General features: G+C 42.8%; 1 protein-coding gene across 7 annotated transcripts in view; it reads left to right on the forward strand.

Moving 5' to 3' along the window:
- LOC110960741 (PH and SEC7 domain-containing protein 1-like) overlaps positions 1-16,054 on the forward strand; it is a 111,450-nt gene that overhangs the window by 28,239 nt on the left and 67,157 nt on the right. For all 7 annotated transcript variants that reach the window (XR_007937912.1, XM_051939256.1, XM_051939255.1 and 4 more), the window contains exons 2-5: positions 6,095-8,517; positions 8,940-9,057; positions 12,332-12,872; positions 14,604-15,071. Coding sequence is in view for 6 of the 7 variants with exons in the window: in XM_051939256.1 (XP_051795216.1) it covers positions 6,367-8,517; positions 8,940-9,057; positions 12,332-12,872; positions 14,604-15,071 (3,278 nt within the window). In the remaining variant the exon portion in view is untranslated. The remainder of the gene's footprint in view (positions 1-6,094; positions 8,518-8,939; positions 9,058-12,331; positions 12,873-14,603; positions 15,072-16,054) is intronic.

Below are 16,054 nucleotides of genomic sequence, written 5' to 3' on the forward strand. Positions count from 1 at the left end.
CTGTTGGCACTATGATAGAAATATTCAAAAGAGTTTTTCTCACTGGCACTTTGTTGCACAGATAAGCAACAAGGTTTACTAGAAAGGTGAAGTTGTGCTGTTTAATTTGGTATGTGTTAAACCTTGCTGCAATAAAAGCTTCAACAAGAAGAAAGGATGTTAAATGTTGACTTGTAAGGGTTACCAGTTAAACATTCAAATACAAGACACTGTGCTCCCTGTTTCACATCAACAAGCGGTGATGTTATTACTGTTTAAAGCATCACTTTAGGCACATTTCTGCTAAAATTCAGCCTCAAATTTGGTTCTGATTTTAACCCATTTCTGCAGCCGCTGTTTTGGGCACATTTACAGTGATTCTCCCAAAGTATGAATGATAAAACCTTTAAAATGTTGCACATTTCTTTTCCACAATCCAAATGTTAGGTTGTCATGTAAAAAGGTTTTACTGCACACAAGGCTCATTGGTATGAAAGTAGTTTTATAATCACAGAGGGACAGTAGTATTTTTTAACTTCCCTTTTCTTGTAGACAGACAAAACACATATTTTAATCATAAAAACACAATTTTAATAAACCAGCAGAGAACCAGATAAAGTCTCACTCATTCATCACAGAGGGTCGCTACAGTGTGTTGACCTGTTTTTACAACTTCACCCATGTTGGTCGGTGTTTCTTCCTGTTCCCGTCATTTTATTCTGTCTAATTTCACTTCCATGGAGACGGCTTTGCTTTTCTTCGAAGCATCAGAAGAGTCTGACTTACATTTGGGAGCCATAATGAAGGACAAAAAGTTAGTGGATGAAGCACAATCCAAGGTGGAGTACAACCAGAGAATGGAAACAAAGCTGTCTTCTATGTATTCATCTGCTCCACTCGTAACGTAACGATGAAACGATGACGTCGCAAACCGTGGACCTCCTGTGTACTGCTTTGTATTTTGTGCTCTTGTGTGCATTCAAACATGGAGGTAAAGGTTGTAAATGATCATAGGCTGTCAAATCTGTTGCTGCAAATCCTTAGAAGCTTTGTCGTCTTTGCTACAATTAGAGAACCAGAATGACTTGCAAGACAAGATACCACCAGGTCTAGGGAGGACTCCAGTCTCTTGTTATTGTGTAGAAGAAGAGGGTTGTGTCAGATGTGCAGTTGCATTGCTGCTTTCAACTGTAACTCTACACTCCCATCCCTCTGGCCGACTGCCAGCTCTCCTCTCTCCATCCTGACATCCCTCCTTCATCCTCTACGCTTTCTCTCCATCGCCGTCCATCTCGTGCTCCACCGACTTCATCTGGCTTCGCTACCATCAACATCTGTGTCAGTCAGATGATGAGTTAATGGATCAGAGGGGCACAAACGAAGTTCAGGCTCATCAGCTCCGAGCAGGATCGATACCGGCCGTCGTCTTCCCTGCAGACTTCCTCTCTGTAGATCAGATCCTCCAGCAACTCTGTCTGCTGTGATGAAGTGAAGAAGCAATTTCTTTTAGCTCCTGTCACATTTTTACTCACCGTGGACCCATTTATAACTATAATGTAAAGTCCTGCACCCCTATGGAAGCAGAGCAAGCATGGACAGAAATAGAGAGAGTTCAAGCAGGTTTTCTGTGCAGTTTAACAAACCTGTAATCTCATAAATCATGGAAAAATAAAAATTAAAGTGGATTTTCTTTGTTTATTTGTTTGACATAAATTTTAAAAAACCTGGAAACTAGATGTCCGACAATTTTCTAAGCACCCATGGGTGTTACTAATCCTGGGGGAAATGCTACAGATATTTTACTACATTTAACATTTTTAATAAAATGTTAATGTTAATGTCCTAAAATGTCTTGTTTTGTCCACAGTCCAAAGATATTCAATTTACTGTCATAGAGGAGAGATGAAACGAGACAATACTTAGATTTTAGAGGCTAGAATCTGAGAATTTTGACTGTTTTTTTCCTTGCAAAAGTCTAACCAGTTAGTTGATCTCCAAACTAAAATCGAGCTAAATTCATCTGTTTCAGTGTAAACTTACACTTTCTCTCTTGGTGGTGATGATTATTGCTTCATCCCTCCACCAGCTGAGGAGCCTCGTCTTCTTCATCACACCTTTTTAAACAATAGGAGCCCTTGGAGGCACCAACAACTGGACAAAGGCCTTTATTGTTGATGGTAGCCGTGGGAACAGTAGCTCCGAGGTGTGAAACACAGTGTGACAAATGGAGAGGCAGTAAAAGAAACAGAGAAACGCTTTATTGCATTTCAAATGAAGGTTAATGCTGTTGTCCACAATGAATAGTAAAAGCTTCATTAGAGGGCCGGCCCTGCAGCGAAACAGCCAAACCAAATGCTGCAGGAGCCGGATTCGTTAACGGAGAGCTAGTTGGGCTGGAGGTGAGATTAAATGTGACGTCTCTGAAGTGGAGCTGGAGCATCGGTTGGGGTTAAAGATGGGGGAAAGTTGGCTCGCCTTCGTGCCAACTTGCTCGCAAGTTCTCTTTGTTCTGTCAACTTGGATTTTCGACGTGCACGTTGTCTCCCACTGCTACCATAAGGCCGCCACAATCTGTCGCTGCTGGCAGCCGGCTGCAGATCACCATCGCCGTTTGAGTGACTTTTTTTCACAATAGTTCTGTTGTCTGCGGCGTTATTGGCGTGGAAAGTCGTTCTGCATGAAACAGAGCGACGAGAATTGGAGGGAATTCAGCTCGACTGGGTTTATTATCCGCGATGGATTGAAACGTGGAATAATAAAGACATTTTTGTGATAAGAGTTTGTTGTTGGGTGCATGAATTATGTTGGAGTTGGAGAGATGAGGTACTAAATGTTTAATGTTTTTTGCATTTATTAATCCGTTTGCATCAACATCACAGCGATTCCTGAAAAAAAATCTGATGAAATGTAGCTAATTGCTCTGTAAAAAGTGTATTTGAGCTACACTTATGGTCACATACTGAATCTGCTTTGGTGTCTTACCTTAAATTTTATTTTCTCCCTTTCAGCCGGTGTTTTAATTTCAGTAGAAGTGCAAACAATTATGTGTGCTGCTCCTTTAGCATTGCACATCCCCCTCCTTGATGTCCACATTTCATCAAACTTTTTAGTTGCAAGTCATCTCAAAATCGTGTTTTACATTTTACATTTAGGTAAAGCAAATATTTAAGTTGGAAAATTAAAATCTTCATGTTGGCTTTTCTTAAAATTAAGTTGCAGCAATACATATTATTCATTTGAGAGGAATTAAATCAGGAGTGTCAAACTCATTTTAGTTCTGAGGCCCAGTTTGATCTGACATGGGCTAAAATCAGAACATAATAACCGAGAAATAACCACATTTTTCCGTCTCTTTAGTGCAACAAAGTATGTTCTGAAAATGGTCACATTTAATGAACTATCTTTTTTACAAAACATTATAAACAAGATGAAATTTCTCAAAAAAAAGTAGTGAAATTTCAACAATATTAAGCCTCAGTTTGTCATTTCCACATTACAACTTCCAGATCACAGAGTGTCGACAAAGGAACACAACATTTAGTCACAGCTATCTGGAACTGAACAATATAGTAATTTACTTTATGATCCAGACAACAAAAGTCACAAAAAAGGCAAAAAACAACAAAAACAAGACAGGAAGTGCCAAGAAAATGGACAAATGACACAAGCGAGACAAAAAAGAACGAAAAAAGGAAACACAAAACGACAAAAATGAGACAAAAAACAACTAAATCAAGATAAAATATGACAAAAATGAAACACAAAATAACAAAAACAAGGCACAAAACGACAAAAGAACAATGAACAATTTGATATTTTACCTGATGATCAAAACACCTTGTCAGGGTCTAGAAATTATTTTAAATTTATAATTTTACAAGTCGTCTACGGACCCTTTGGCAGGCCGCTTTTGGCCTACGAGCCACATGTTTGACACCCCTGAATAAAACGATTTATCTACTTAAAAAAGGGGCATTGAAATTATTAGTCTTCTAAATTTGGGTGAACTAGAAATTCATTTATGTTCTGTTTTCAGTGCAGATCTTCTACGACTCATTTGAACCTGTGCATATCCTGGATTCCTGAGTGAATCCTGATTGTCGACTTGTCTCATTCAGTCTCAGATAAACTCCATCACCAGGTCTTATCAATGCTGAGTGAGAGAGCAGGACAGGAAGCGTCGGATAATTTCCTGTTTACCCTCCTGTCAGGATGAGCTCACGTTCCCTCAGACACCATGTTTTCAGCTACACACCTCAGATATTCCTCAGAAAATGATCTTCGAGGCGAAATTCAAATCCTAAAGGCAGCAGTGTGACAGAGCATAGTGCTGACGTCTCCCTGGAGATTTGAGAAAGCAAATCATGTCTTTGTCAGTCATTATCTGCAGTTCCACACGCATGGTTTTAACGCACATTTTCGGTACAAACAGGAACATGAGTGTGAAAAAATGATTGCAAAAAATAGAAAACTTTGTGCTTGACTGAGATAAAAATGTCGGTGTGAGGATAAAATCAGTGTGACAAGAAACGGGCTGCAAGAAGAAAAAGTAGCTCCAGTTTTCGAAGTTAAAAAGTTACAGCGCGGTTGGAGATAATGAACATTTCTACTGCATCAGATTTGCATTTATATGCAGCTAAAAACCTCAAACAATATTAACATCTGTCTGATTGAAGGTGTTCATGTAGAAATTAGGGCTGCCTCAATTAATTGCTTGGTTTAAAAGTCGATGAATTGGTTTGAGAAACTTTTTTAAGAATAAAAAAGTCTAAATTCTTTGATTCCAGCCTTTAAGATGTGAATATTTTCTGTTTTCTTTCCTCCACTATGACAGTAAACTGAATATCTTTGGTTTGTCAACAAAACATGCCATGTAGGAACATCACTGATTTATAGTTTTACTATTTTCTGTCATTTTGTACGCTAAAATGATCGATTTATTACGAATACAATCAGTAGATTATTCTAAATTTATAATGATAATCAGTTGCGGTCCTGTTTGTCAGACAAAATAAGCAATTCAGGGACATTTATGATGCTGTTTTGTCATTTTGCCCAGTTTTGCGCCTCGGTCCTCTTCCATATTTTCGGTTGAAACGTCAAAACTAACCATCGTTCGTGGACGAAACTCACATATTTTATGGTTGAGTAGTTGTGCTAAGGGATGACTAGGGCTGGACTCGAATATCCTGAATATCTGAATATTTGTTCGCTACGGTGGTATCCGGATATTAATTTTGGTATCCGAATATTCGGTCCATCTCTGCCACAAGCCCCGCCGCCGCTGCCCCCCACCCCCCTTTGGATGTTACGGGGCGGAACGAATACTCGGATATTCGTCTTGAATAGGGCCCAAATATTCGAAGGCCAGAAAGCACTATTCGGGCCAGCCCTAGTGATGACACACATTTCCTGTTTTTTTTTTTTTTTAAACCACTAACGGGCAAGGAACCATATCTGGTAACATTGAATTTCAACATGAAAATTAAAAATTCTGAAAAATGTCACAAAAGTAAAATATCTTAAGTCCTCCAATAACACTCTAGGGTTGAAATTTTGAAGTTCAAAGTATGTCAATGAGTGCCCTTTCGAAATATGAACAAGCCAGTGCCTGTTTTTCTGTTATAACAGAGTGATGCTGAGGTGCAGTCAGACCATTCTGCACATCCTTGTGTCAGTGTTAAAAATAGTCTGGCTACCCAAGACTCTGTGTTTAAAGGCAAAATGAGGGAGAGAAAAGTTGGCATCTATAAAGAAAGGGGAGGCTGGGTATCTCTTAAATATGCTTCTATCAGCACACAATTTCAGACAGTCTTTCCTGGAAGACATTCATGGTGCTACATGAAAGTAGTTGTGCCAAGAATGACAGTTTATCAGTCGTCGCTTAAAGTATGTGTGATTTTTGGATGTTGGATGCAGAAATGATGAAACACAGCCACCCAATCAGGAATCAGAAAGGTATGAGCAGGTTTCCAATGAGCCGTTCTAACAAAGCAAACCGAAGCTTTTGTATCTTTGTGGTGTGAACGTCACAAATACTAGAATATCGTCTGTGTGTCAAGCGTCATCCGAGGATATGAATAAGCTAACAGTCCCTGCTTTGTTTCATTCACAGGTATGAGGAATAGGGAGCTGCTGGAGGTGTCCCGTGGGCATGTTTGTCCTCTGGCCGATCATCCGCTGTGTCTCTGCTCTGCACACAGACGCTCTGGGAGGCAGAAGAAAGACCGTCTAAAATAAACTGACACCTACCACCAGCAGAAACCAAAACCGACTCACAAAAAAAGGGCAAAAAAAAGAAAGGACAAAGAAGAACCTCTCTTTCACCCTGCCCAACTCCTTCTCTGCTCCACTTCTGCTTCTCTGTCCTCATTAGCGAGGGAGGTCATGTCCCAGTCTGGAAAAGTCCTTCATCTGTATGTGGAAGTGAGGTCTGCCCCAGATCAGAATGCAGGAAAAGGGCCGTTTGGGGAGAGTGAAGGAGGGATTGCTCAGGGGCATTCGGTTCAGGACAGTCCTGCGGAGCTCCTCTCTCAGCTAGCAAACCAGACGACCTGCCAGACGGTCAGCAAGGCCTCCACGGCTCACCGCCTGGTTCAGGACTGCACACACAGCCAGTCTCCGTCTAAAAACTCTGTTAGCTTCCAGCTCCAGCAAGCTGGCAGCTCACCGACAGTTGCCAAGCGTTGGAGTTCGCCCGTCCACTCTTCACCAAATTTGGGGAAGGTTCCTCACATTCCTCCCATCGGCCAGAGCGATGGGAAGCGATCTGTGGTCACCTTCAGTTACGTTGAAAAGTCGAATGTAAAGACTTTGGACAGTCCACGAAACTCCGTGTGCGAGAGACGAACCAGAGAGGAACGATCGACCCCTTCCCACGTCAGAAAACGCTTCAGCGACCCAGTTTGGTTTGGGAGTCCTGATTCATCGTGCAGCTCCAGTCCCAAGCTGACGTTCCAATCTCCGGGAAGTCACCAGCAGACGTTCTCCCCCGGCCTTCGCCAGCCTCACCTGGACCCCATCGGCAGGGCAGCTACCCAGAGGGCTGTGGAGGAGTTTGGCTCCCCATTACTGAGGATTAAACTGGCCCATGCCCTCGAGCACACCTCATCCTCACGCTACAACCAACAGCCACGCTGTCAGTCGTGGGCCGGGTCTCCTGTTCAGCGGCAGAACATCAGCGTAAACCCCAAAGACCACCTCGCAGACAGGAGCCAGGCTATTTGTGGGCTGCCTCGGAGCCCAGCGTCTGACCAACTGTCTTTCCAATCCAGGCCTCATTCCAGACCTGGGTCCTGTGCAGAACCCCAAAGCCCCCTTCACTGGTCGGGACAGGACAGAACTATTGCAGGAAGTCCAGCCTCCAAAAGACACAGAACCTGCAACAGGAGCGCTTCACCACAGGGAGCGATCCTACAACTTGGCAATAACGGAGTCGAGGGTTTGAACCAGTTAAGCGACAGCAAATCTTCGTCTCCAGCTCACAGCCCTGAAGTCGCCCGCAGGCTGGCGGAGGAGGCAACCAAAGTATCGTCGATTTTCACCGAGGCCAGGAGGTCCTCACTGCACAACGCTTTAGGCGAGCTCGCAAGCAGCTCAAACTCTGGAGAATCAGCTCCAAATGCACAACAGTTTAAGCAAATGCTTAAGATGAACATCCCTTTAAACGACCAACCCACGCCAGCAACTGAAAACACAGACTCTCACCAGCCTGAAAACTCTGTCTTGCAGTCACATGAGACGAACTCCCATATCAACAATGACACACAGCAGGAGGACTGCATTCAGAAAACCCAGCATCAGAGCTCCGTCTTATCAGCAGCTCAGAGTTCTCCTGCTCTTCCCTCACGTGTCCTTCGTCCTTCTCATCCTCCCACTGAGTTCAGTTCTCCCATCAGGGACCCCAGGCTTTTCCAGACTGAGCTCCGAGCTCCGGATACCCCGACCCTGCACCGCCGACAGCCACCACAGTACACCGGAGACTCCTGGTCCCCGACTCTGGACCGAAGAGGAGACCTGAGCTGCTTTGAGAAAGGGGACTGCACTGAGCTTGCTCGCAGGCTCTTCATTAATCAGAGTGTTGAGGAGGCACCGGTCAGCTGGACTTCCAGACAGCAGTGGGGGGACCTCACGGAGAACAACCCGGGACGAAACCCTCAGCCTGAGTCCAACAGTGACCAAACTCCTGATCATCAACCCAGGCAGCGCCGCCGGCCGCTCAGCCCGACGGCTCAGCAGAAAAGGGCTGAGCAGAGGAGGAGGGAGATCCTTCTTCTGGGTCCTGTGGTGCTCGACTCTGCAGAGGAGGATGAGGGCTGCGATGAGGAAGGACAGGGCAATGAGGTGGAGGGATACGGTGCTCCACAGAGGGTGGAAGAACCTGCAGAGGTGGAGCAGAATGGAGCGATGGGAGGTTCGTCCTCGCGGAGCTCCAGTGGGGTGACAGGAAGTTTGGGGGACAGGGACTGTGTTTCCCCAGAATCCAGTCAGTCCAGTCACCAGAGCAACGAGACCGGAGCCGCCACCTCAGGAATACAGGTTGGTGCTGGCTGGTTTTGAATTTTTGGCTGGCTTTAAATGATCTTTGACACACAAGATTTTCTGTGCACTTAGTGCTGAGATACAACCTGGAGGTGTTAGCTAAGCTTAACAGAAAGGCTGGAAGCAGGGCTAAATGGCTAGCTTGGCATGTGCCTTGATTTGTGTTAATGCATTAGTTCAATCAAAGAGATGCAAGTCTATTTCAGCTAGTGAGATTCATACATGTTGGTAGATGTATTTTTACTTTAAGAGACTTGCCTCCAGTCTTTAACTAACATAAGCTAATTGCAGCACATTCATATAGCTTCTCTCCTCTAACTCCCTGCAACAAGGTGATTATTTCCCTAAAATGTCAGATTATTCCTTTCCTGCTGCACTGCAGAGTCATTATCTCCTTTGTCTCTGCACGTGTCTTGCAGACGGACAGCGGATGTGCAGCTCCGGTTCCTTCGCTTCACTGTCAGAGGATCGCACGAGCAAAGTGGGAGTTTTTATTCGGGACTCCTGCTGAGGAGGCAGCCGGCAGGGGGGAGAAAAGTGAGAGCAACGTCCATCTACGCTGCATCTGGTTTCTGCACATTGTCTCTCATGTTATTCCTTTTCTGTTCTTTCAAGATTATTTCACACACAGATGAAAAGTCTGTCAAGTAGCAGCGCTGCTCGTCAGTGTCGCCGAATGTCATTTATGGTAGCGTATTCAGAGTTAACCCTCCTGTTGTCCTGCGGGTCAAATTGACCCCTTTTAAAGTTTGAAAATGTAAAAAAAAAAGAATTCACAGTGAAGCTTCTGATGTCCACATTTTCAACATTTTTGGGAAATTTTTGAACGTTTTTGGTGGAAAAATATGAAAAAAATGTTTTTTTAAGAACATTCGCAAAAAAATTTGCTGGATTTTGGTAGAATTTTTTTGTGAATGTTCTTAAAGAAAACATAAGAAGTTTTACTTGTATATATGTAATCAATTTAGATGTTTTTTTAGGATTTTTGGAACATTTTTAAACTTTTTTTGAAAATATTTACAAGAATTTTCCTGCCAAATTTGGGGAAGTTTTTAAAAATCAAACCTTTAAAGGAAACTTTTTAGGAATTATTGGAATTTTCTGAAGGTTTTGCAAATTTTCAGAAATTTGGGGAATAATTTTTTTGCAGAATTTTTGTATTTTTTCAAACAAGGACACAGTATTTTGTGGTGCCAATAAAGGAAGACAACAGGAGGGTTAATATGTTATTGAATTTATGGACATATTTCTTTGCAAAGTTTTATTCACTCAATACAAAAACACAAACTTAATGTTAAAAATGTTAAACATAAACATCGAAAACACCGCTACCAACAAAATAATCCTACTAACAAGTGTTGCATGTATCTAATAAGAATCGGCAAACTCAGTTCTTTAGGACTGCTATGCAAAAAGCTAAATATAAGAAAATGCTTCTTTTTTCTTTTTAATTCTTTATTTGTACAGCAAAATACAATCCCTTGATCTTTTGCAGCAACAGTGTGGTTATTTGTTAAACACAAGGAAACACATATTTTTTAATCTAAACAACATGAACATGTAGTTCAGCAGTAACGCTAAAGAGTTTTACAAATATCTAAGATATATTCGTCTAAACCAGGAGTTCTCAAACGTTTCAGCTCTTCGTCCTCCAAAATAAAGGAAGAAGAGAACACAAGAGGACACAGCGCCCTAACAGTAATAATGTTATTTCATAGTAATTTAATATAGGCTAGTAGCTGGACCCATCAGTCACAGATGATCTTAATTCATAGACTATAGTCCTGAGTGCACGTTTAGTGGGTTAGGAGCTGCAGATTCACAGGATTTTTTTTAAAAATATGTTTTGAAAGAAATATGGCTTGATTAAATTCTGGCTTTTCTTACTCAATTTTGAAACCACTGGGCTAAATAATTACAGGGTTAGTTTGTGTTTTTAGGCCATTACAATAGAGCAACAGGACTTTCGCCGTCATTTTAGGACTTAAATTTCATTTCCACTCATTGCATCAAAATTTCCTGATGAGGTTTTAGGAAAATATCACATTTTAGGTTAACCCTTTACGCTTCAGTGCGTCGTAGGTACACCTACTAATTTGCATAGGAATTTCAAGAATGTCCGACGGCTGCAAACGCGATTATACAAACACTATACGCCGATGGAAAGCTTAGATTCTCATGAATCCGCCGGTATAAACCACTTTCAGATGCGATTACCACAGCGGGTGAGAAAAACACATTTGTCCGACAAAAACAAATATTCATCCATCCGTTCTCTATACACGGCTTCAACGCACACAGCGCGACTCACATTTCCGGGTTCATTATTACACACAGAAAAAAGATTCCACAAAAAACGGCCATAATCCAACCTTTTACATCCAGATGACACAAGCCAGTAAACTATTTTGTCCAAAACATGTCCTGAAGTCGGTATAAAATCCACGAATCGGTCGTTTTCAAGGAAATGCACCTCGCGATGTGCGTCCAATATTCCCTGTATTTTTCGTCATTTTTTAAATTTAAAAATAGAATATTAGCGATTTTTTGTACTGAAAACGGCTGGAATTGACTGAAGCTTAAAGAGTTAAAATACAACCATTTAAACAACATGTTTGAAACTTATTCTCTATTTTCTTGATGATATTTCCACCTCATTAAACATATGATTAGTTCGTTGAGGAATGACAGTAAAGAAGTAAAAGAAATTAAATACAGTGTGCTCAAGACTTCATTGATAATGCAGAGTAGTTGTGTGGATAAGCTATATTTTGTGATCCAGGGCTGAAATCTAAGAGCAGCACTGGGTCACATGCTGTTTTACCACCATCACACTCTGTAGTTTATTTAGTCTCAGTCCCACATACACTGTCCTGCTGCCCCAAATACTCACTAGAGCACCAAACGACTATTAATCCACTCAGAATAGTCCTCAATAAATAAAACATTCCCACCTGCTTGCTTCCTAAAGACTAGAGTACCCACAAGACAAAACTATGCTTTAGTCCATAAATATTTAGATCTTTTGTAGGAACCAGAGTTTTTGAGTTTTTGTAAGAATATCAGCAGCATTATCATTTAAATCCAGCTAAACTAAACACATCCAGGTGGTATCAGAGGTTGCTTCTGGCTATTCATTAACCACATGACTCATAAATTAGCATAAAGTATTTAACCCTCCTGTTTTCTTCATTTATGGGCACCACAAGATGTTGTTTCCTTGTCTGAAAAAATCCAAAAATTCAGTAAAAAAATCCCAAATTTAAGTTTCCCTGAAAAGTGTTTTTAAAAAATAAAAATAAATTCCCCAAATTTGGCAAGAAAATTCTTGTAAATATTTTAAATATTCTCAAAAATGAGTAAAAATCTTCCAAAAAAAATCCTAAAAATAGCTAAAGTGATTGCACATATATATCAGTAAAACTTCTTATGTTTTCTTTAAGAACATTCACAAAAAAATCAACCAAAATCCAGCAAAATTTGCTGGATTTTGGTTGATTTTTTTGTTCTTGAAGAAACTTTTTTTTTTTGCATTTTTTTCAAAAAAATGTTCAAAAATTTCCAAAACATGTTGAAAATGTGGACATCAGACATTTCACTGTGAAAATATATTTTTTCCCCACATTTTCAAACTTTAAAACGGTTCAATTTTGACCCGCAGGACGACACGAGGGTTAATAACTGAAGGTCAGTCAGTCGGGAAATTTGCAAAAGCCTTGAATGTATTCCAAAGTGCAGTCGCAAAAACCATCAGAATTTTCAGCCACATTTTAACATTACTGAGTTTAAATTTCATTTGGTTCCTCTGCAGATTCCCTGGAAGCCTCCACAGCGCCTCCTAGTGGTAACTCCAGCGAGTCTCCCACCCCGACTCCCCCGTCCTCCCTGCCGCTGCTGTCGGCTAACCACGAGGTGCAGCACGTGGAGGTGGAGCTGGTGACTCCTCCCCCGGCCGTCGTCGGGACGTCCCCCAAAACCGGCATCATCCGCCGGACGCTGAAATATTCGGAGACGGACCTGGACGCCGTCCCTCTGCGCTGCTACCGAGAGACGGACATCGACGAGGTGCTGCTGGCCGAGCAGGACGACGCAGACTCAGCGTTCGGGAGCAACCGGAGCGTCCAGGGAACCTCCGGGACCGGCAGCAGCCCTCTGGGGGGGCTGGCTTATCGGGAGGAGGTGGGAGAGAGAGGAGAGGGAAGGGAGGAGGAAGAAGAGGAAGATGAGGATGATGAGGAGGAAGAGGAGGAGGAAATGGTGAGCTGGGCCAGCGTCAGGATGCAAGGAGACAGCAGGAAGCAGCAGCACGCAGCCGAGGAGGAACCGGAGGTGTTCGGACACCTTCTGAAGAGGTGAAACACAAACCACAATGTTTTCCTCCTTTGACCCACATTTTGATCTGAAACTGGATCTCACTCGTAGCCTACTTCTGAAGTCGGTCAGGAACAGGCCTTTTTGCTTTAATTAGTCACTTACAGTAGAGTAGTTTTACTAAAATCACAGGTGGAGTGTCTTTTTACTCGGCAGAGTTATGTGACGATCGTGAATCTGTCTGTCTGTTAGCAACTTTACTCAAAAACAGACTAACGGATTTGGATGAAATTTTCAGTGAAGGTCAGAAATGACACAAGGACCAAGTGATTAGATTTTGACAGTGATGCGGCTTATAGTCTGGATCCATGGATTTGTTAGAGATTTCTGTATCATTGCGAGATAGCGGCACAGTGACGGATTACGAATCCCATCAATTCCCGCTGTCTGCTACAAATTTAGGTCACATGATTTGGTACATAATGTACACATGCATAACACACGCCTTAAATCGACTAAACATAAAAACAACAGAAAGAGAGATTGAAAATGACAAAAAACTAGACAAAAATCCCAACAAAAACAGATGAAATTGACAAGAAATTTAAAATGAAAACCACAAAAAGGGTGAAAATGACAAAATAAGACAAAAAAAACAGCAAAAAGAGTTTAAATTAACAAAAAAATAGACATTTAAAGCTCGTGTCCGGAGTTTGAATCGCAGCGTCTCCCAAAACACTGTTGGTCCCTCCCTCTGATTTCTCCCCTTTATTTGTGCACGCGCGCAGTACATGAGAGGAGTGCCCGGAGTGCTGCAGCATCTCGCCTGTTTTGCTGTTTTCCACTCTTCTACATTTAGTACATTTAGTAAATAATAAAGGAATTACGTTAGAATGCTGTATTGAGTCTAACTTGTCCTAATACCAAAATAACATGAATCTGCTAGGACGAACGAGTAAAGTTTCAATATGTGATTACACTCGTGTATCCCTCTGGATGACGTTGTTTATCAAACTTAGTGCATTTACGCGTGTATATGTGTTACATTGTTTATTTATTTCTATCTAGAGTTCAGAATTGCATGACTCCTCTGACGAAGAGTATGTCCCAGACGCCCCAACATCTTCCTCCAGAGGTCGGGCATCTAAACGAAGCCGTCAGGCGGGCTATGGAGGCCGTGGTCGGGGAGCGACGCGAGCACCCCGAGCCAAAAAACGTCCTGCAGTCTCTTGGCCTGACAAGCCGTGGGACTGGTAACTTTTCTGGAAGTTGCTGAGCCCTGATGCTCTCTCCTCCACAAGCAAAACAAATGTGCGCGCGGTTGCGTAGTGCGTAGCTCGCCCACCTCTGCATGGGCTTGCTTGCTGTGCGCGTAACCGTTGATTGACAGCATGACAAAGCTGAAGCTCGAACTTGATTGGTCGGCAGCAACCGGCGCTTTTTGGAATAACATGGGGGTCTATGAGAGGAAGGCGGAGCTCAGGAATAAATTTTCATATCGCGTTATGCTAACTTTATATTATAGTATCGAACTAGACTAACACATTTAAGCTTTGTTAAAAAATGATACATAAATTGAAAACAAACAGTAACTCCGGACACAAGCTTTAAATGGACACATTCTGATCATCAATAACTAATAAACAAATGCTGCATTTCTGACATATGGGGGAATGGACAGCCTTGGAGGAGGACTGCTCTCTGAGTGTTCCAGATGTTTTCCACAGCTGTGTTGTTGTTGCAGTGTCACTAAATCCTCCCTCTCTGTCCAGACCCATGGAGACGTTTTTCGACAACCACCACCCGGCCCTGAAGTCCCCCATCCTGGTGTCTGGGCCCCGCCTGGCCGCCGAGGACACCTTCAGCCGCCACTTTGAGAGCATCATGGAGTCGCACCGAGCCAAAGGGACGTCCTACAACAGCCTGGACTCCGAGGAGCTGCTGACCTCCAGCACTCAGACCGTCCTGACCTTCGATCTGCCCACGCTGACCCCGGCCATCCACGGCCCGGTGTGTCAGAGCGCCCGGCAGATCGTCCAGCTCAGCTTCGCCCCGCTGGCTCACGACGAGAGGCCCAGTCTGTCTGATTCCATCTTCACGGTGACGGGGGACTCCGACGCCACCAGAGCGCCGTCCAGCGAGAGGCTGAGCAGCGGTTCGGACGATACGCCGCCCAGAGGACAAGAGTGTTCACAGCTGGGCAGCAGCTGGTACAGCAACCCCACGTTCTCCTTACCCAGGTGAGCTACCAAGGCCCCGATTTCACGACAGCAGTTTTAGGATGAAACGCAAAGTTTTTGATGCATTTCTGCCTTCTGTTGACACAGCAATGATGTTTTATGCCCAATTAGTATTCCCTGGACATCTCTGGTCATTTGTGAATTCCCCCCCACATATTTTACTCGAATTTACAGCCCTGATATGATGTCACATCTGTGCACATCGCAACATCCGCTGTTGTCACGTCCATGTGCAAAATGGCTGCTACACGCTAAGAAAACAGACACTGGTAACGCGAAGAAACATGAAATTTAATTGTGTTTCTCTGCGGTATAGAATGTGTTGTGATATGAAAGAACAGCTTAGGTAATGTAGTTTGTGTACAACTTACCAACTACAAGATGCAGCTTGTGGCCTCAACGCTGTGGTCTGACCCACTGGTTCAGGGCGTCAACCTTCATCATCTTCACCACAATGTCAGCTGGAGTTCCTTTCATGTGTTTGTTCTGACTTGTATGATCATCTGGGGAAAATGCTGCTTTCAAACATCAACTTTTCTATCGTTAGTCTCATTAATTTAGTGGATTGTAAAACTTACGTAGGGGTTTGTTATCGGCTGGACTACAAGGTTGTTGTAGCTTTGCATTGTCACATACTACTTTTTTTTATTATTTTTAAACCATCTCTCTAACCTCCTGCATGATGTGACCCTGGCTTCAGGAATAGTTTTGTCTTCGGATGCCGTTCAGATCTAGATTTACACTTATCATGCAGAGCGTTGTGTTGCAGATTTAAATGGTCAGATCAGTCGTGTTGCTTTCTGTGGTGATAACAGTTGCAAGAGACTGCTGACAAAATACATGTTTTTGGTTAGCTTCATCCTTTCTCTTGCTAAAATGGATCAAATCCTCCTTTTCAGTGTTTCTTTTCTGTTTTTCGCTCATTTTTCTGTGCATGTGTGGAGTCTGCATGCCAACAGACTGTTTTTTTTTTTACCCTCCTT

This window comes from Acanthochromis polyacanthus, chromosome 19 (assembly GCF_021347895.1).
Source record: "Acanthochromis polyacanthus isolate Apoly-LR-REF ecotype Palm Island chromosome 19, KAUST_Apoly_ChrSc, whole genome shotgun sequence".
NCBI classification, from domain to species: domain Eukaryota; kingdom Metazoa; phylum Chordata; class Actinopteri; family Pomacentridae; genus Acanthochromis; species Acanthochromis polyacanthus.